Raw genomic sequence first — 22,231 nt, 5'->3', positions numbered from 1 at the left:
GAGGACACAGAACGAGACCCAGTGAAGGCAGGCAGAAAAGGCCTCTCAGAGGAGGGGGTGTCTGGGCTGAGTTCTGCGGGACAGGTGACCTAGTCCCGTGAGGGCTGACGGAGGAAGAGGTGGTCACGAAGGGGCCGGAAGGTGCACGGTGTAGACGAGGTATTACAAGGAGATGAGAATATGCGTTAGGATTCACGGAGCTGTCTATCGAAAGGAAAAGAGGTCAGCTGGACTGTACGATAATGGAGAAAACGTATCAAAATCAGAAACGGGAAGCTAGTGTGGCTGGAGGGACAGGCAGGGCGCGCCACCCCCAACTCGGCGGGGTGTGCCTTCCAAGCACTGGCTTGATCCCCAAAGCAACAGAAAGCCATGGAGACAGGGGAACACGTTTCAGCGTGTGTGTGTGTGTGTGTGTGTGTGAGCACCTGTGTGTGTGCGGGGGGCGTGAGGAAAGGGCATCAGTGTCACTTGGCCAATTTGAGAGAGAACATGCTGGCGGGGCCCAGAGCAGGCACGGAAGGTTCCATCAGGGGCTGAGGAAATGAGAGGGGACGGGTGTGGCGGTCAAGGTGGTGACAGTGGGAGGAAAGAGGGACTTGAGAGGGTTTTAGGAGGCCAAGTGGCAGGGAGTGAGTGTAGAGTAAATAAGGAGGGGAAGCAGAGGGCACCCCCTTGGTTTAGGGGCCCACGGAGACGCCAGCCATTGTATGAGATGAAAAACGGGGAAGGCTCAGAGAACAGCGCCGGAGCGTGACCTGGGATGTGTTCACCCTGACACGCTTCTGGGACACCCAGATGGCAACCAGGCAGTCGTGAAGAGGGGCCTGAGCTAGGATACGTCTCTGGGAGCTACTCACACCTGCATTTACCACTGGCTCAACCCCGGCGTGCAGGCATTCATCGTTTCTGCTTCCTGCCTGAATGCAAAATTCCTTAAGGGAATGGCCATTTGCCTTTTCCGTCGCCTCTCGGGAGCAGAATAGAAAGCGCTCGATGCCGCTGCAGTGGAGGGTCCCCAGAGGCATCAGTGGGCGCCCACGTGTACAAAGAAAGGCTTTCCTAAAAGCCACCCGGGATCGGTGTGTTTCAGCACCGATTCGTGAGCCCACGGGGCAAACCACCCTCGGTGCCCTGTTCCTGACACCGAAGTGCTCCCCTGGGGGTCCCCCGCTGAGAGAGCTGAGGGCTCGCTCACCCACTCACTGTGTCACCTGCCCTGGCCGGCAGCATCCCGCACAGAGAGGCTGAAATTCTGTCACCACAGTCCTATTTCAGGTAATGAGGATCTACTGAGCGCACTCCACCTGCCCCCCGTCTGTGGGAATGTTCCGAGAAGGAGAGGGTGGATACTACCGCTGAAACACAACCCAGCAGGAGAGAAGGCGGTTTAAATAATTCAGAATCATTCAGAAACCCAGGCTGGGGCTCTAAGGTCCTGAAGGGCCCCTGGTGTGCACATGCCAAAGAGGATCAGAAGGAATGAGCCCTTCTTTTAATCTCTTATCTGTATTCCTCAACAGCGTGGGCTGCAGAGGGACAAAGGCGGCGGGCTTTCCCGTCCCCTAAAAGACAGAGTGGTGATTTTTTTTTTTTTTTTTTTTTTTTTTACTCCTATTGTTCTGGGCAGAAACTCGCCCATTTCTGCATTGAGTGTTAGGGGGCAGTTGCAGCATCTCGAGGAGAGCTTGTGTGGGTGCAGACCGCGGGGCAAGGGGACCTGCTCTCGGACCCAGTCACAGTTCCTCGTGGGCTCCGTCAGTCAGTTCCGCTCCGACCTTCAAATATAAGGAAGCAACGGAGACTTGATGGGAGCGTCCCCATTTCAGCTGCCAAATCCCTCAAATCCCCTTTAACCTTCTCTACAAATAACACGATACATATGTGGCAGTTCAGGTAAACAGGCTCCCATTTTCACGCTAACAATGGAAGCGCCACTACGCGTGGAACCCGCTCACTTGGTGACCAGATGGCGGGCGTCCACCGCAGGCCAGGCGCCATTCTAGATGCAAGGCCAAGCCCTGCTCCAAGTCTGGAGGGAGGGCCAGACAGAAACCCGTGTGACAGTGATGGGCGCTATTCAGAGAACAGGGGGGACACGCTGGGGGCAACTGGGCACTGACGGCTCAGGGACGGCCTTCCCAAAGGCGACACCCGCGGCAAGGCCCAACTAAGTGGAAGGTGCACCGCATCGGGTCCTGCGAAGGGTCGCTTTGGGTAGGTTTCTGGCACGGTGTGGAGACCGCGGCCAGAGGCAAGGAGCTAAAGCACGGGGCTGGGCCCCGCGGGCACCTGCAGACCGGGTCAGGTGTCATGGGGGGGGGGATGGGGGTGGCAGACACCGATCCTTGTGCCCAGGTGGGGACGCTGGGACACACACCGGAGAGTGCGCTCATGGTGGATGCGTGAAGCGCTCGACTCTCGGCCATCTGAAGTTTGAGGTGCCTCCAAGCCATTCCAGTTAAATGCTCCGCGGCTGTCACACGCCAGGCACTGGGGGGAGGAACTCTGTCTCTCTCTCTCTTACGCTCACGACAACCTCTTACAGATGAGAAGATTCGTGAACGTGCCCCACCCAGGGGTCTTCAGCATGACTGGCACCTCCTTTTATTTCTTTATGTAAAGTTTTAACTTATTTATTTTGGGGGGTGGAGGGGCAGAGAGGGAGGGAGACAGAGAATCCCAAGCAGGCTCTGAGCGGCCAGCGCAGAGCCGGGCGCGGGGCTCGAACCCACCAACTGTGAGATCGCGAACCGGAGCCGACACCGGGAGTCGGACGCCTAACCGACCGGGTCACCCAGGTGCCCCAAGCAGCACCTTCTGTTAGACAGCTGCTGCCCCTACAGGGGACATACAAGGACTGCTAGGGGGTGGCTGCGGGGTGCCAATGTAAAGGCTGACACTGCAGAACAGGCAGCGGGTTTGCTGGAAGGAAAAAGGGCATCTGCTGGTTTCTTAGGGGGTCCCGGGACCTTAAAAAAAATAGTTTGCTTCCATCAGAGACAGACGATATTGGCCTTGCCCGGGAGTATCCCTGGGGAACTGGAAAGGACAGAAGGGAAGGCTGGATGCCTCCTCTGTGTGCTGATGGAAAGGCAGATCATAAAGGGACCAGTAAAGAGGGGGTGCTGGTGGCTCCTCAGGGACTTGGGGACCCTGTGAGGTCCTGGCCATCACGTACGTGGAGTAGCCCACCCCGGCTCAGCCCGGGACGGGGCTCACCCCCAAAGGGTCTGAGCAGATTACAGGCCGCAGTGAGGACAGCCAGGGCCCAGGGGGAAGCGGACAAGGCTGAGACGCTGAGAAGGGAAAGCAGAGGTGACGGAGAACGGGGCGGGGGAATCGGGGAAATCCTAGCTGTTCTGCTGAGGAGCTGCCTCAGCCAGGAAACCAGACTGGAAAGGGTTAAGATGATCAGGGCCCCGGTGTGGGCTCCTGCCTCTCTCAAAAGCCCTCTCTTTTTTGTGTGCCCACTGGAGTATTCTGTTTTGCTCAATATGCATTTTCGGTTATGCTTCTGCTTAAAATAACATAATTAAAAAAATCATTTTCATAAGAGAGTAGCATGCTGCTTTTCTGTGCGAGAGGAAATTGGGTGTGGGTTTGGCTCATGTCACAAATGAAAGAGCTTTAGAAATCACAGCTTAGCCTTAATGGATCATAATCAGAAAACCACCACCCCCACAAGCTTCTACTCGATGGGCTGTGTGCAACTGCCTCTCCTCGTAGGAAAGACGTAAAACAAATTGCTCTCTTCATCAAGATAAGGTGACCCCGGAGCAGGAAGGCTTGGATTAGTTCTGGGGCTGTGGTGGAGCCCACCTTCCTTGTGGGGTAAACACGGGAGCGCTCCGTTTACTGACTCAAAGGCCTCACCTCAGTGCCACCCACCCCCAGAGCCATCTGTTTGTACTGGGCCTATCTTCTGGGACACCGGAAATTTGCAGCGGGCCCGCTGTGGGACAGGCGTGGTCCGTTCTCCGGGCCCCTCTTCCGGAGTCTGGCCGCGGAGGGGGACGGCACAAAGGGGGAGTGCTGCCTCTGGAGGTCACCTTAGGTGGAGTGCTTGTGGGCGACGCACAGGAGGAAGGCCCGTGTCAGCCTCGGAGAGATCAGGGAAGGCTTCCTGGAAGAAGTGAGTTGCAAACTGGGATCAGAGGATGGTCTCTGAGTTCCGATCCACTCACACAGGCCACGCCTTTTCTGCTTCTTTCAGATGTGTTTTCTCAGTTTCCTGCCCCACTCTGTAGAGTCTTTGAAGCAAATATTTGTTGGTCCATGAAATTCCTTTTGGGATGGAGTTCAATGGTTTCAGCTTGCTTTCTGGGCTGCCCGGTGGGCCCACATTCATCCCCTTCCCACCGCCACCCACTCTCATTCACTGTCATTCACCGCCCAGCCAGGGCCTCGAAAAGGACAAAGAAACAGCTCCCGTGAACCCCGTGCTGGGTTTGGGAGGTCTTCCGTGCTGGGTTTGGGAGGTCTTCCTTCCTCGGTACAACAGGCTCCCTCTCACCTTGGCCCTTGGCGGCCGGTCTGTTCCACGACTGGTTGTGTTTGTGCTTTCAGGGTTACGGGGTGATGTAAACTGGGGGTGAGCTAGGGGGAGGAGAGCCAAACCCAAAGCTTCGTGGGCACAGATTCCGAAGCCTTTCTTTTGAGGGCTGACACAAAGGGGCCTGTGAAACAGGTCGGCTTCCACAGTGTAAGCCACTGTGCACCCACCGGGCACCGTGTCAACCAGAGGCTGCCCTTCCAAAGCCATTTTGTTCATCTCCCTCAGGAAAGCACTGGCCCTGCCCCCGAACAGCCGTGACCGTGATCAACTGCTCAACCCAGCACAACTGATCTTGAGACTCGACTTCCCTGGCTGTACCAATTGGCTGGCCTCCAATTAGACCGTCTGTCTTGGGTCTAGCAACGTATTTCTAGTACATTCTTTCTCAGCCTTTTGTGTTTTCTGTCTTTGAAGAGAATAGGGCTCTGATATTGTTTGGTTTGCTAATATTCCCACGAAGACGTTCCTTGTTCACCCTGTCTTTAAAAATATCGTTTGTCGGGGCGCCTGGGGGGCTCAGTCGGTTAAGTGTCCGACTTCAGCTCAGGTCACGATCTCGCAGTTCGCGAGTTCGAGCCCCAAGTCAGGCTCTGTGCCGACAGTGCGGAGCCTGGAGCCTGCTTCGGATTCTGTGTCTCCCCCTCTCTCTACCCCTCTCTCACTCACGCTCTGTCTCTCTCTTTCTCTCCCCCTCTCAAAAATAAATAAACAATAAAAAATTAAAAATATCATTTGTCTTGGGGCGCCTGAGTGGCTCAGTCAGTTGAGCATCCATCCGACTCCTGACTTCGACTTGGGTCACGATCTCCCACTTTGTGAGTTTAAGCCCAGCATCTGGCTCTGCACTGACAGTGTGGAGCCTGCTTGGAATTCTCTTTCCCTCTCTCTCTCTGCCCCTCCCCTCCCCTCTCCCTCTCTTTCTCTCAAAATAAATAAACTTAAAAAAATAAACTTAAAAAAAAATCATTTGTTAATGCGACCTCTGAGACTAGTTATGGAAAAACCTCACACCAGATGAACACAGACACTCATTTTCAAGTTTGATTTCAGACCAGGACGTTCCAGGACATCTCTTGAAGTGTTTGGGTTAGGCAGTGCCAGGTACTTAATACGCCCTCAATAAATATTTGTTGAATGAGTGAGGGAATAAATTCCCCCCTTTCCTAGTCTATTTTCTCATCCTGGAATAAAGGAGCTACATAAAGTGAAACAGTATTTAACATTTTGTAGTTTACCAGCTGAGGCTAAAAAAAAAAAACAAAAACGCAATCTCTTTTTTTTTGTTACTAAAACCATCCATCTGCCAAATGTCACCTCCTGATAAGAGCCTCGGGCTGAGCCCTCATTTGTAACTGAATGTTGCCTGACATAATTAATGTTTACCACACAACAACATTTGAATTACAAACCAAAGGCAATTTACACATCAACTCTACGCAGAGCAGAGCAGAGCGGGTCACCCTGGCCCGGTCCACCGAAGTCCCAAGACCCGGGATTTAGTCACATTTGGGAAAACAGAATCTGAGCCTTTCTAAGAAATGGCGGAGACGGGGAGGGAGAGGTGGCTTTGGCAAGGAGGAGGGGAAGGTACTTTAGAGGCCTGGAAGATAAACTAAGTCGTCCCTGGAGGTAAACACAGTGGAGGGGCCTAATGCGTGTGGCTCCAGGCCCGCTGGGAGGGGGCTGTCTGCTGAGGGCACTTATCTGCAGCGCCATCTCCGCCCCCCTCCCCCCCCCCCCCCCCCCCCACCAAGCACACCTCTTCGCTGGGGTCCCCCAGCAGGTCACTTCTGTCACTACCTTCCTGCCACACCAGGGGCCAGAAAGCGGCCCCCTCCTTTGGCCTTCCGGAGTTTTTGCGGGTAAGCATTTTTAATGCGTTTTAATAGCGGTTAAGGTAAAAAATAAATAAATGAATACATGAATAAGAAAAGGCAAAGTAATTAGGTAGGGAGACAAGGCCTAACCCCAAATCTCAGAGGGGACACGGTCGCAGGTAAAACCCCATTACGATGCTGACCTTTGCTGAGATCAACAGGGCTTTCGAAGCTAGCAGTTTCCAGCCGGAAACGTCTCAGCCATGAAACAGCAAATATCAAGAACTAACACTGCTTTAGCGTTCCCCATTTCCACACACTGATCTGTCCAATTCCCCCGTCACCCCGCGTCCCGCTACGCCTCGCCAGGTGCTGGGTTAGCCAAGGGGCAGGCCAGACCCACACGCTTTGCACCCACAACACCACCGGGGCATCCGAAACAACGAGAAAAATTCCGTTTTCTCGGATAAAAACAACAACAACAACAACAACAACAAGAAAGAGGTTGTGGGGGGGTGGGGGGGGGAACCAGAATCCCATGTGATGTCCTCAGGTTTATTTCAGCTCTTCGGTCTTGGCTGGAGGAGGGACGGCAGGTTGATCTCTTGGGCGCTCAGGACCTCTGGAGGTCTTAATTGGCCCCGTAGCCACTACAGGAACCACAAAAAGATGTAGACGCTGGGAAGGGGGGAAAGGACTTTGGAACACTGACATGTCCTCAGTCCACGAGCCGAGCCGTCTGGGATGCGAATCGTGTTTTGCGCAAAAGCTCCTTATCTATCTTTCTTCTCAACTAGACAGGTCCTGAGGCCATAGAAATTCCCACCTCCCCTCCCCCTTCCGGGGCCTGCCTGCCTCCTTCTGGGGCCCAGGAAGGGGCCTCTAGGGAGGTTCACGTGGTCAGGGGGACTGAGGGACCCCGATGTTCGTGCTGGGTCTTCGAGGTCCTGCCGGAGGAGCCAGGGAAAGGACCAAGGAACGGAATCCGTCCAGTGGACTCTGCCTCCCTGCAAACACGGCCCCGGCATCCACACCCCCCGGCAGGCTGGCAGGTGTCACAACATGTCACAAGGAGGATGACCGGCTTGAGGCTTCACTAGATACTTGCAGGGTGAAATGTGACTAGGGAAGGGTGGAGGCCAGGCTTGGGACAGTAGAGCCGCCCACCAGAGGGGCGCAGGGGTGGGGGGACGGAAGGGCACGCAGGCTTGGGAGGAGGACCCGCGGGCTCGGCAATGCGCTGCCTTCCAGCACCATGGGAGAACGCACCTGCGGCACGGGCAAATAATCCTGAACTTGGGGCCCTTGCCCCTCTCCTGCTTAACCTACAAGGGCCTTGACTGCCTTTCAATACAGTCCCCGTCAGGCAGCTCATCTCAGATCACGGCCCCCGCCCCACGCTGTCCGGCTTCAGCTCCCGTGCCTACAAATTCCTGTGCACGCTCTTCCCTCTCCTCGAAAAGCCCTTCCCTCTTTGAGAGAGTGGTCTCGTCCTCACTCAGAAGGTCCTCTGCTCCAAAGCCCTCTTGGGCCCGTCTGGGGAGGTTAGGAGAACGCACAGCCCTCTGAAGACCTCTTTCTTGCTCAAGCTCTGACAGCTCAGTCAGTTATTTGACACCTGCTCGCCTCTCCCTGAAGATGCTGAGACACGCTTTCCGTGAAGACGGGGCCTGGGTTTTAGGGATTTTTGTATCCCTCGGTGCCCAGCGCACAGTAGGTCCTCACAGACACCTGCCCCAGGAAGAAAGCTGATCAGCGGAGTGGGTGGTCTCCCAGACCCTCTTACATCTTCCTCCCCTCCGGCCTCCTCTTCCTTCCTGTCCTTGCGGTTCAGTGGAGTACATCAAAGACTTCTCCATCCATATGCTTCTCCAACACGATCTCTCTTTGGAGGTCCAAAGACAAAATGATTTGGAGATACTGCAGGAGGGAAACGTTTGGGGCCACTTTTCTCCCAGCAGGGCTGTTTCAAGCAAACGTGTCCCCTAAGAGAAGAATCCGGATGGGAGACACAACCTCCGCGGGTGATACGGACGACACCCTGAGTGCAGCTCCAATAATGCCATCTGCCCCCACCCTTTGCCCATGTCCCTAGGAATTTCCGAGGTATTCTGACAGCCAGGGCTCGCTCTCTAGTTCTGTCTTTTCAGACTAGTGGCTCAGAAAGCAGTCCCTGGAGCAGGGGCACTGGCATCACTAGGCAGCGTGTTAGAAGTACAAATTCTCAGGCCCTACACCAGACCTACTGAACCAGAAACTACAGGGGCAGGGCCCAGGAATCTGGGTTTTATTTAGCGAGCCTGCCCGGTGATTCTGATGCACATTCAAATTTGAGAACCACTGTTTTAGACTCTGGTGAGACCACAGGTGCAGTCTCCCATGATGCCCTAGTATTCAAAGCACAAACTCACCAGGAAGATGCAACACAGGTTCACAAGGACATCAATGTGTCCCCATAGGCAGAACTGACTAAACGCACTTTTGCGAGGATGGAAATGCTCAGTGCCATCAATATGGCAGCTACTGCCTCGTGTGGCTGTCAGCATTTGAAATAGGGCTACGGGGACTTAAGAACTGAAGGTTTAAATTGATTTAGTTTAAGCTCAAAGTTAAACAGCCACACGTGGCTAGTGGGTACTATTCTAGAAGGTGACAAGACTGTATATATAGTCACATTCAACCTAGTGGCTAAAATCCCAGCAATAGAAATGTTGAAACTACATTCTTGCAGACTCTGCCTTATTTCTTTTCTTTTTAATGTTTATTTATTCTTGAGAGAGAGAGACAGAATCTGAAGCAGGATCCAGGCTCCGAGCTGTCAGCACAGAGCCCGACGCGGGGCTTGAACTCACGAGCAGTGAGATCGTGACCTGATGAGCCCAAGTCAGACGCTTAACCCACTGAGCCACCTAGGTGCCCCGTGACTCTGCCTTATTTCTTTGACTACTTCCGGCTAAATTTACTGGCCCTTGCACATGGCTGAGGCCCAATAAATATTTGGCAGTTGACCCAGGGTTAACCTAGTTTTGTCTGTAAAATGGAAGATACTGATTGATTGACTCATTCATTCATTCATTCATTCATTCGATGTAATCAAAGATTTGCTGTTGATGTCACGTTTGCTCTATCAAATTCATGTTTCAAAACTTTTCTGGAAGCAGTTGAAGGCATCACGCAAAGTAACCTTCTTTCCGTAAATCTGACAAGACGTTAGGTATACGACTGGACCTGTGGGCGAATCAGAATTCTGGGGGCAGTAACCCATGTTGTGGTTGTGTGCCCCACAATGCGTTTTCAGGATTTGAAGAAAAAGAACATAATACAAGGCAACTGCTAGACGAACTTCTCCTTGTGGTGACACAAATCTGTTTCGGGCTGCACTGCTTTATGCCAGGGGTCCGTTCAGGCAGTGATGGGTCTCTTTGCGCGAGATAAACATGCATTTTTGCTCTGCCACCTAAAACAAAGTATAGCCTGGCCCTTCGCTCTGTCTCACTAATGAACTTATATACGCGATTAAATGTGGATTACGGAAAGACGTGTTTTAAAAACGTTTTTTTAAAAAAATTTATTTTAAATATGACTATTGGCAGTTCAGCTAAATCCATACTGTCCCTGAACAAATCCAGGCTCCTAGCCGAATGCGCACTCTAAGTGGGAAGACTGTTGCAAAGTTCTTTCTCTCTCTGGCCTCTGGGGATGCAACTCCAGAGAACATTGAGGCCCAAAGTCCTCTGAAGGAAACCGCCTGGGGGTACAACAAAAGCCGCTAGCAAGAATCTGGGTGACCAACCAAGTTCTGCACCGCCGTGGACTGCCCTGCCCCCATCGACCTCCAGGGGTTATCTGTCCCTGTAGATAGTAATACTTAACCCTGACCGTGGCTCTGTCTGGGATTCCCCAGAGAGAAAAGGTAGTTTTGGGGGCCTTGTTCCTTTTTTTTTTTTTTTTTAACTTATTTTAAGTTTATTTATTTATTTTGAGAGAGCGAGGTAAGGAGGGGCGGGGAGAGAGAGGGAGAGAGAGAATCCCAAGCAGGCTCCACACTGTTAGCACAGAGCCCGACACGGGGCTCGAACTCACGAACTGTGAGATCATGACCTGAGCTGAAATCAAGAGTCGGACGCTCAACCGACTGAGCCACCCAGGTGCCCCCTGGGGGCCCTGTTCCTTTAGGCTGGGTGTGAGGAACCCATGTAAGGTCCTGGCACTCTGGAAGGGTGTGGGGCTGTCTCCTTCAGGCAGGCAGGTGACTTGGAGCACAGTGCTGCAGTGTGGGGGGGTCTCTTTCAAGGGCCCCAACTCAAATGTCTGGGCGATCACTAGAAAGGTTCGGAGGGGTACAGGAGGGGAGAGGAGAGTGGGGTGAGGGGAGATGGAAGGTTCCAGGCAGGGTCAAGACTGGGGCTCCAGGCAGAACTAGGAGGGGGACTCTGACCAGGAATTTGGTGGTAAGCAGGTGTGTTCTCTAAATATAAACTGCAAACGAGGGGGAAAATTCAGACACCATCTAGTCTGGAGATGTCAGACCCATGCTGCCCTCTGTCCCCACCTACGCTCAAGATGGCCATCCCTAACACCGGACCCAAGGCCAGGAGCTCTGTCCACCAAGCCCAGAGGCAAGCTCACTGTGGGCAGAACAACAGCCAGGTAACAATTACGAATTGCTCAGAGTTGCCAGACCGATAAAAATCTCATGATTTTTGAGATTATTTTCTTGATCTGCATGACTCCATCTACTGTACAAATGAGGAATACTTAGCAAGAACTCACTTAATCCTCACGACAGCTCCGTGAGAAGGGACCACGGGGGAGATTGAGGAGACGGTAGCATAAAGAAGTCTAGAACGTTCATGTCAAGTCTAGAACTAGCCACCTGGGTGGTTCAGTCGGTTAAGCATCCAACTTCGGCTCAGGTCATGATCTCACGGTTTGTGGGTTCGAGCCCCACGTCGGGTTCTGTGCTGACAGCTCGGAGCCTGGAGCCTGCTTCCGATTCCATGTCTCCCTCTCTCTCTATGTCCCTCCCCAGCTAGTACTGTCTCTCTCTCTCTCTCTCTCAAAAATAAACATTAAAAAAAAAAAGTCTAGAACGTTCCAAAGGGCACTCCTGCTCTGGAGCACTCACTCCTCACCACTGTGCTGCCATCCCTCCCACACGGATGAGATTCCGGTCTGGGGTTTATCACTGAGCAAATGAGCAGGAATGTTCTAGAATATCTTATGTGTAGACGCGTGGAACGCCAACATTTACAGGATATTAAAACTGTGCTAAGAGACAATCATGCTAAAGGTGTAACCGCCTTTGTAAGCTTGCCAAGTCAGAGTGTAAGGGCTTTTATGAAAAGTTTCAGAAATGTGGCTTATAGGGCAAACATTTATGGTCAACTGCCTTTTGATCTCTCATGTGAAAAATATGTACTTACGTCTCTTGCAGGAAACCTCACCACTTCCTTCCTAAGTGTTGGTCAGAAACACTAATTACCTGGCTAATTAGACTGTGAAACTTCCCTTCCAGATGGTAAAAAGGAGCTATTTTCACCCCACAAATTTCGTTGTGACATGCCACCAAAAAAAAAAAAGTAGATGGATTTCAATGGTTTTATTGTAGACACTGTGAAGGACTTAAGCAAATCATATAAAAGTAAATGAGAAACTGATGAAAAGGGTCTGCTCCTTCACAAAGGGGTGGGACGGGGCGTGGGTGGGGAATCACCTGGTTCTGTGGGGAAAAGCTCACGCCCAGGCAGGGGAGCGTCCGGATGGGCGGGAGAGCCCGGAGACCGAGTCCCGGACACCTGCTCCACGATGCGGGACGTCCCCCAGGACTGATCAGCCCTAACGGGGCTCGTGACTTTTAGGTGCCTGCTTTCCACTCTACCTGCTGTCACAGCACTGCTTGTTTTTGTGGGTTTTTGTTTTGTTTTTTCCCCTAGGCATTCCCTGCCCGGCCGGGGAAGCACACGTCCCCCTGGAAAGCCCGACGACACGGTCTCCCTTCCGCCCTGCGTTCACGCGACCGCAGGAATGAGTACGGGCTAGAGCGGACTCAGAGAGCGAGAGCTGCAGTTCCGGGAAGGACACGCCTTGGACCGGCAGGTGCCGAGGTCTGCGCACAAGAGCCACCCACCGAGGGCCGGGCCCTGGCGCCCCCCCCCCCCCCCCCCCCCCCCCCCGCCGCGGGCCGAAGCCGAGACCCCCGCAACCCGGCACGCGAGATACTCACCGGCGTCCAGGCTGCCGGTCGCTGCCGTCCAGCCCATGACAGGCGGGATGGCCCCGACGACGGCTCCGACCCACGTGTTGGCGATGCTGATCTTCTTCAGCGGGGTATAGCAACAGGTGTACAGGAAGATGTTGAAGACCCCCAGGGCTCCCGTGAGGGGGTTCACCCCCCAGGTCAGGAGGGCGACGCCTGGAACGGCACAGCACGTGGCAAAGGACACAGCTAGCAACGGGCTGAAAAAGAGCAGCGGGCACAGAGCAGTCACTTTCCAGTCCGGCGGGCCACCTACCTACGTGGCACGGCAACCCGGGAGGGAGGCTGCTGCGCCTTCTTCCCGGTTACGGGGCACCGGAACCCGAAAGGCGGAGGGACTGTGCCTGCAGGAGTCCTGGCTGCCCCCTCTGACATCTGCCGGCCGGGGCTGAAGTTCGAGTCCAGGTGAGAGCGCCCTGGATTCGTTCTGTCCCTTCCCGGCCGTGGGAGGCGGGCGCGTCCCTCTGCTCACCTGCACGGCCGGGACGGTTCTCTGCTCTCGCTCGCAGGCTGGGGTGAGGGCCGAGGCAGACACTGCTTGGCACAGGGTTCTGCTTTGCAGTTAGTGCCAAGTAGGTGACGGCCATAGAAAAACCACCCAGAACGCGGTACCGGTAATGTTTGGGCAAAAGCTGGCATCTCAACCCTGCCCGTGTATTTATAGTTTAAACACATTACCCCATTAGCAGTAATGGATAATGACAGTATGTCTGAATGTATCTATCTGTGATAAATTACAGGCTTGGCAAGGGACCGGCTTGGGGCCCACGGCCACACACCAGGGGGCTGCCCCACACGGATAGCTCAGTTTCGGTGCCACAGCTGGTTTCAGAGCCACGGCATCTCCGGAGGACCCTCACCATGTTGGCAGGTGCAGTGAACAGGGTCAAATACAACTCTCCACCAGCCGGGACCATCCTACGCCTGATTCTCATCAGAGCCCACTTCTTTTTTTTTTTTTTTTTAAGTTTATTTATTTATTTTGAGAGAGACAGAGACAGCATGGGTTGGGGAGGGAAGGGGAGAGAAATCCCAAGCAGGCTCCGCGCTGTCAGCGCAGAGCCTGATGCAGGGGCTCAAACTCACGAACTGTGAGATCATGACCTGAGCCGAAGTCAGACACTTAACCGACTGAGCCACCCAGGTGCCCCATGCCAGAGCCCACTTTCTAAGGTGGACTTTACATGGGATCTTGTGAGAGAGACGGGGAGAGACAGAGAGAGACAGAGAGACAGAGAGAGAGAGAGAGAGAGAGAGAGAGAGAATCTCAAGCAGACTCTCCACTGTGAGCCCGGAGCCTGATGCAGGGCTCGATCTCATGAACCATGAGATATGACCTGTGCCAAAATCAAGAGTCAGACGCTTAACCGACTAAGCCACCCAGGCGCCCCTATATTTCAATGTATGTTAATAATTTCCCTGTGTTCAGAATTCTTTTGTAACGTCATCATTAATAGGTACATAGTGGTCTATTCTGTGGATTCAACATAATTAATTCAGTCAATATAGCCTTTCTGGACATCTTGTATCTTTCCTTTTAAATTAGAAGTAACGGCATATATATCTTGCAGACAGACTGCTGTTCATAGTTCTGACTAGGATGCATCCTGAGGATAAATTCCCAGACCTGAGACTGCAAGGCCAGCTGACATGCACGTTTGTAGGGATTTGACTTGTACCACCAGTCTACGCCCCAGAGGGTTTAGGCTCTTTTACACTCCTATCAGCAGTACATGAGAAAGCCTATTATTTCTAGAACCTGTATCAACACTGGGTATGGCATTAAACACAAACCAAAAATTAACAACGTAAAAACATGTTTATTGAGATAGCATTATCCCCATTTCACAGAAGAGAAACTGAGGCTCAGATGGCCCTTGAACAATGAGAGGAATGGGGCGCCGACCGCGATGCACAGTTGAAACATCCACGTGTGACTTCTGACTCGCCCCAAACTTAACTACTGATACAACCATGAGAGATCCCTTTTTACCAAGATACGCAATTTACTGCAGAGACAAACTGCTTATGCAGAGATGATTAGCATCACACATGGCATTTTATTATTCCCTTTTAAATTCTTTTTTATGTTTATTTATTTATCTTTGGGAGAGAGAGAGAGAAGACAAAGCTTGAGCAGGGGAGGGGCAGACAGAGAGGGAAAGAGAGAATCCCAAGCAGGGGCTCGATCTCACGAACTCCAAGATCATGACCTGAGCCGAAATCAAGAGCGACCCATCGGATGCTCAACCCATTGAGCCACCCAGGCACCCACACGTGGCATTTTCTTTTCTTCACGTTTATTTTTTTTATTTTGAGAGAGAGAGTACAAGAGGAAAAAGGGCAGAGAGAGAGAGAGGGAGAGAGAGGGAGACACAGAATCGGGCTCTGTGCTGACAGCACAGACATGGAGGTCAAACTCAGGAACCGTGAGATCATGACCTGAGCCGAGATCAAGAGTCAGATGCTCAGCCGACTGAGCCACCCCAGCGCCCCCGCATGGCATTTTAAATGGGTGCTCCTAAGACTTGAGCTCACAACAGCATCCAGAGGTGGTTATGAAATTGTTACAGCAGCTGATTTTACTGAGTTACGATTTAATACTCCATCTCTAAATGTGTTCATCTTTCTCTCCACTCAAATGGCACCCTGTGCAGTCTGCAAATGTTTGGGCAAGTTTTGAATAAATTTTAACTTTATATAATAGATTTGTGTGTGTTTATGGTAGTATTACGCATCCACGACATACGTTTTTAATTTTTTTTGAAATTTCTAGGCCATGTGGTTTGTGAGTTTTTTCAAATTGTTGCCAACCTCCAACCTTTTTTTCTAATATATTTATTGAGAAAAAAATCCACATATACGTGGACCCGCACAGTTCCAACCCGTGTCGATCAAGGGTCAGCTGTACCAGTAAAATAACTTGGAAACAGACTTGTACTCGGATTTACTCCTTGGCTCATTGATGCAATCCCACTGGTCTGTGGGGGTGCCCTGCTATAGTACGACTTCCTGATTCTCTGATTGCTTGGATCTTGCCAAGCCTGGCAGGGGGGAGGGGGGGTGGGGGCTGGAGTCTTTAGGCTGTTGCCTTCAGCTGGGAGCAGCAGCCTGAGGGTTTAAAAGCTCCTTTGGTTTACCCCGAGGTAGAAATAGCCTAAGTTCCTCCGGCATTACCTGAGATGAAAATACTGGGGAAGCACTACATTTACATACATACATACAAGGTCGGACCTAGGATATAAGGTGGGGAGCAAGACAGACACGGTCCTTGTCCTGGGGGCGCTTATGCTGAAGTGAGAGTTAAATAGGCCGGCAATCTGGGGCCACTGTGTGTGGGTGCTGGGGGGCTGGACAGGGGGAGGTTTGTAGGAAGAAGTGCTGGGCGGGCGGGAGAGGGGATAGAAGGGTAGACAGGAGTGATTCAGGCAGCGGGCACAGCACGAGGGGCGGGAGGGGTCAGAGAACACTGGGAGGGAAGGCCACATGGAGACATCGTGGGAACACTGCCTCTGGGCAGATGCACAGAAGAGGTTTTCTCTGCTTTTTTACACAGGGGAAGAAAATGATCAGATGTGCTTCTCACAAGGCCCTCGCTGCCTGCCGTGATGACCAGCAAAGACGGACAAGCATTCACTTGTCCGTCCACGCAGGGCGTTTTCGAGGAAAAAGAAGCGTGAGCCACACCACCACTGCAAGTTGGAAGAGCGCTACCAAGAATAACGGTTCTGGGATGAAGGGAGCGTGTACCAAGTGACCTCCGGGCTCTTTTTTAAAGTTTGATGTAACCAGGAAATCTTTAAAAATCACGGTGATATTAAAGCTGCTTCAATTTAGCCGTTTTTAGGGGCACCTGGGTGGCTCAGTCGGTTAAGCGTCCGATTTCCGCTTAGGTCATGATCTCGCGATCTGTGGGTTCGAGCCCCACGTCGGGCTCTGTGCTGACAGCTGGGAGCCTGGAGTCTGCTTCGGATTCCGTCTCTCTCTCTCTCTCTCTCTCAAAAATAAACATTAGAAACAAATTAAAAATTTAGCCGTTTTAATAAAGAGATCTATTTCTGATGCAGAAAAAGATTAGTCAAGTGCGTTCATTTCTCATCTCAGTTAAACACCACTCTGATTTTCTGCCTTGGTACACATAGAAGTCCGAGCGAAATCTCAAAGCCTGGAAGGGCAATTTTGTCAAAGACCGACTTCTTGTTATTTTAGGTCAATTACTCGATACACTCGTCCTCCTAATCCTACTGCTCAGCCCTTGACCAAAACCCCCATCTGCTCTCTCCCATTCCGGGATGGGTTTTGGAAAGTATCCCAAACCTGGAGACACACGCACACACACAGAGTTATTTTCCCTTTTATCACGTCTTCTGTATTTAAAATTTCATTAAACATTTTTTCCCCATTATATTAGTCTTTTTGTTCCTTTTACATCTGAATTCCTCAGCAGGTGGCTTCCATTTTGAGTGGCGCTCTGAGGCCTGATTTCTAGAGGCGAAACTAGAAGAAAGGGCTAAGCAGGTTCCCTTGGGATTCCCTGGGCTGAGCAGTACCTGACGGGTGAGGGCCAAGCTGGGACTCCCCGATGGAGTCCCGGGTGCTACCGAGATGTGGTCCCCGGACCCAGAGCGTCAGCATCACCTAGGGGCTCGTCGGGAATCCAGGCGATCGGCAGGCTTGCCGAAGTCGGGGACCCACCGCTGCACCATCGCCAACATGGTGTGGGTCCCATCTGGCCTACGTGAGGCCACGCCGACGGAGCCTGCGCCTAGAGAAGGCCTCCACCTCCACCCCACCTCCGATGCTGAATGCAGCGGGGCTGGGTAGGTCCCGCTGTCTTTTGATATATGTCTCGACATATTCCAAGTGGAAAGGACGCGGGACAGCAGCCTAGCTCGGTATTCAGTTCACTGGGGAACTGCCAGTGTCTCCAGCCGCCTCTCTGCTCCGTCTACCTTGATTTGGTCTGGGCACGCTGCTAAGCGTTTCGGCCCTTACGAGGGTGAGACGAAGCAAGCGGCGCAGAGTCTTGATAATCCTGTGGATTCTGGGCGACGGGAACACCGGGGTTCGCTGTACTATCTCTAACTGTTGTGTCTCCTGGAACGTTTGCATGCCAAAAGTGTTTGTAAAAGGCTTTAATATTCCTCTTCTTATTATTATTATATTATTATAGGGTTTCCGTACAGTACCATACCTAAGCATCGCTGACAACAATCAGGTGGTCTGGGTTCAAATTCTGATTTGAAACAGCTCCGTAAAAGTGGGCAAATGAACCTCTCTGATCCTTGGTTTCCTCAGCTGTGAAGTAGGGGATGTATTAGAACTATTCTTTAAAATGTGTATTTATTTTGAGAGAGAGAGAGAGAGAGCATGAGCAGAGTAGGGGCAGACAGAGAGAGAGAGAGAGAGAGAGACAGAAAGAATACCAAGCGGGATCTGCATTCAGCGTGGAGCCCAACGTGGGGCTCATTCTCACGACCGTGACATCATGGTCTGAGGCAAAATCAAGAGTTGGACGCCTGACTCAGCCTTCCAGGCACCCCCGTATTAGGGCTGTTTTGACGGCAAGACTGAAGCACAAGTCAAATTGGCTTATGCAAAAATCCTCAGTAACAAGACCACCGGGAGGGCAGGGGCTCTATCACTGAGCTGTAGGATCTTGAGCAAAGTAGCTAACCCGTTGGTCTTAGTTGCTTCATCGGTCAAATGGGAGGTACTTGAGAGTGAAGAATCAAAATAAAGCACTTGGCACAGGGCCCACTAAAAGAGCACGTAGCGTGCATTCATTCGTTTATTAAGATGTCTCACTGTCATCTAGTCAGCCACTGTGCTAAGTGCAGGCATACAGCAGTGAGCGAAACAGACGGCGATGTTCACTCTGAAAAGGACGGTGGACGTTAAACAAACACAAGTACTACCAGGTCTCAAACTGTAAAATCAACCACAACCAGAACTGGCAACATGAGGCAGCGTTCTTTATTTTATTTTATTTTTTTAACGTTTATTTATTTTTGAGAGAGAGAGAGACAGAGCATGAACGGGGGAGGGGCAGAGAGAGAGAGGGAGGCACAGAATCGGAAGCAGGCTCCAGGCTCCGAGCCATCAGCCCAGAGCCCGACGCGGGGCTCGAACTCACGGACCGCGAGATCGTGACCTGAGCCGAAGTCGGACGCTTAACCGACTGAGCCACCCAGGCGCCCCATGGCAGCGTTCTTTAAATAGGAGGTAGGGCTGGAGGTAAGGGGTGATAAACTTTCAGTAAATCGTTTCCAGTGGTTTACTCTTTTCGAACTTACGAAGACATATGGATATGTGTTGGAATACGAAGACAAATGTAGACATGTTCAAGAACGTCACCTCAATTATAAATTATAAAAAGCGTAATGGCTGCATAGCATTTCCTAATAGTAATTAAAATGGCAACACTTTTTTTTCTTTTTTTTTTAATATTTATTTACATTTTTGAGAGAGAGAGAGAGAGAGAGAGTGAGAGTGACTGAGCAGGGGAGGGGCAGAGAGAGGGAGAGAAAGAATCCTAAGCAAGCTCCATGTTGTCAGCACAGAGCCTAATATGGGGCTCGAACTCATGAAACCATGAGATCGTGACCTGAGCCGAAACCAAGAGTCAGACGCTTAACCCACTGAGCCACCCAGGCGCCCTTTATGTTTTTATTTTCAATCGTAACTTTATTTTATTTATTTAAATGTTATTTATTTTTGAGATAGAGACAGAGCGTGAACAGGGGAGGGGCAGAGAGAGATGGAGACACAGGATCCAAAGCAGGCTCCAGGCTCCGAGCTGTCAGCACAGAGCCCGACACGGGGCTCGAACTCATGGAGTGTGAGATCATGACCTGAGCTGAAGTCGGCCGCTCAACCGACTGGGCCACCCAGGCGCCCCTCAATCGTAACTTTAAGAATTTAACTCTATTATATCAAATCACACACACAAAAAAAGTAAAAATAAAATAAACCAGCATCAGGAAAAAGCAGACAGATCACACGGGAAACATTATTTTTTCCTAATGCTGGTGCTCTCACGTAGCTAGGGCAGTGGCTGTAATGGGCTTTGTTAAGGAGAGAAGGTTCATATCTCTGCGAATGGTGGTCACCGGAGTGAACTTGCATAGGAAAGATCAGAAGAGCAGAAGAATGGGGTGTGATGGTATTGTGCACGATTTCTAACTTTCAGCAAAATGGAATAAAGGGATGACTAAGGCAAATAGCACTGTGGGGTGGGGAAGGAAGGACGGTCGCCGAGGAAAAGAATCTAGCCGTTGAGCTAAAACGATTTTTTCATGTCCTTTCACTCACGCAGGCAAATAGGTTGATGGCTCATGCTCGGACTGAATGGTGATTTATTTCCAAACTCATATCCAAAACTGAATTACATTTCAAATAGAGACATCTCTCTACTGAGCATCAGCACAGAGGCAGGCTTCTCCTTCTGGCTTCCCTGCCCAGAGCTACTCCAGAAAAGGAACAACAGACCAGGGGACGGTGGGGGGCAGGGGGTGGGGGCTGTCAACACATTCCTATGAATTATTTATTCTTCCTTTAAAACACCGTACTCCTTCGTTTACTAAACACCAATCCTAAGTAGCTCTGGCGAAGTGGAATTTTCTGCAGAAATTAGGAACAAAGGAGGTTAAAAAAAATATGCAAGCTCTAATTTGATGCCTATTTATTGCACTTAATAAACATAATCCACATTACGTGACTTTGAAATAACTAACGGGAGAAATGTGGTCTTTCTGTTTAAGTAATGTGTCAGAGAGGTCTGCGACATGTGACATTAAATCCAGAAAGCTTTACATTGTAAGCAGCTCTATAGGTAATTGGTTTATACAAAAGTTAATCTCATACTTCTTGGCTTTTCTTCCAGAATAAATGATTTTTAAATTACAAAATAAAATTTCCTTTAACAACAAAAGAAAACCCCAAACCTTAATCAAACCAAGCTAATTTAGCTTTCATTTCCTGGATGAATCCCACATTTGAGCTCTGACCTGAGCTTTTGGGGGTAAGCCCCTCCAGATAACTGCTTTGACAACGTGTCCCCAAAATCTTCTCCAGGGGTTTTCTATTTCTCAACAAGACTCAAGTTGCAGATATTGCAAGGTAGGAGAGGAATAAGGAAAAGTCAGAATTTAAGGAACAGGTAAAGCAAATGTGGATGCAAGATATATTTTATTTATTTTATTTAAAATTAAAAAAAATTTTTTTTAGCATTTATTTTTGAGAGACAGAGACAAAACATGAGCAGGGGAGGGGCAGAGACAGAGGGAAACACAGAATCAGAAGCAGGCTCCAGGAGGCTCTGAGCTGTCAGCAGAGCCTGATGCAGGGCTCAAACCCACGAACCGTGAGATCATGACCTGAGCCGATGTCAGACGCTTAACCAGGTGAGCCACCCAGGCGCCCCTATTTATTTTATTTTTTAAATGGAATTATTTATTCTTGATAGGGGGAGGGGCAGAGAAAGGGAGAGAGAGAGAATCCCAAGCAGGCTCTGCACTGTCAGCACGGAGCCTGATACAGAGCTCGAACTCGCAAACTGTGAGATCATGACCTGAACCAAAATCAAGAGTTGGGCGTTTAACTGTCTGAGCCACCCAGGAGCCCCAGCAAGACGTATTTAAAAATTTTTTTTTTCAACGTTTATTTATTTTTGGGACAGAGAGAGACAGAGCATGAATGGGGGAGGGGCAGAGAGAGAGGGAGACACAGAATCGGAAACAGGCTCCAGGCTCTGAGCCATCAGCCCAGAGCCCGACGTGGGGCTCGAACTCACGGACCGCGAGATCGTGACCTGGCTGAAGTCGGACACTTAACCGACTGCGCCACCCAGGCGCCCCGCAAGACGTATTTTAAAAGAGAATTTAAAAACATTTAAGGGGCACCTGACTTCGGCTCAGGTCATGATCTCACATCCTGTGGGTTCGAGCCCCGCGTTGTGCTCTGTGCTGACAGCTCCGAGCCTGGAGCCTGGAGCCTGGAGTCTGTTTTGGATCCTGTGTCTCCCCCTCTCTGTCTGTCCCTTCCCTGCTTGTGCTCTGTCTCCCTTGCTCTCAAAAATAAATAAGAAACGTTAAAAAAATTTTTTTTTTAATTAGGAGGAATTCAAGAATAAGCAGGTGTTTTGGGCAATGACTCTACTCAGAACACGGGGCTGCAGCATTATATTGAGAAAAGCTTTTTTTTTTTTCTTCTCCAGGGAGGAAAACAAAGCAGGTCTGAGCTGAATGAGTTTTGAAAGTCAGCCGAAAGACTCTTATTGATGTAGGAGGGAGGTGGGAAAAGACAGGCAGGGGTGGGAGGGTGGAGGCTGGGAGAAAAGTGAAGATGAGCCTTACTCGGTGTTGACCTCTGAGATGGGGCCTTGTAATTCAGGGATAAAGCAAAACGCAGACTCTTGAGTATTATGCTACGTCAATTCAGTTTAAATTGAGGAGAAGCAATCTGTAGAAAGACTGGAATTCTCAGCGAGAAGAGATTCCTGTTGTTTGATCCCATCCATGGAAACCAAGTTTCTAGTGCTGGGGTCCCAAATCAGTGTATTTCTCAAATTCCCGAACTCTACTCCCCCCTAGGCTC

General features: G+C 50.9%; 1 protein-coding gene across 1 annotated transcript in view; it reads right to left on the bottom strand.

The window, feature by feature from the left end:
* Positions 1–22,231, bottom strand: part of LOC122484980 (protoheme IX farnesyltransferase, mitochondrial) — a 138,465-nt gene that overhangs the window by 3,123 nt on the left and 113,111 nt on the right. Inside the window, exon 6 of the mRNA XM_043583166.1 lies at positions 12,602–12,834. Coding sequence (XP_043439101.1) covers positions 12,602–12,834 — 233 coding nt within the window. The remainder of the gene's footprint in view (positions 1–12,601; positions 12,835–22,231) is intronic.

This window comes from Prionailurus bengalensis, chromosome E1 (genome assembly GCF_016509475.1).
Source record: "Prionailurus bengalensis isolate Pbe53 chromosome E1, Fcat_Pben_1.1_paternal_pri, whole genome shotgun sequence".
NCBI lineage: Eukaryota > Metazoa > Chordata > Mammalia > Carnivora > Felidae > Prionailurus > Prionailurus bengalensis.
This window is presented reverse-complemented; position numbering and strand designations above follow the sequence as displayed.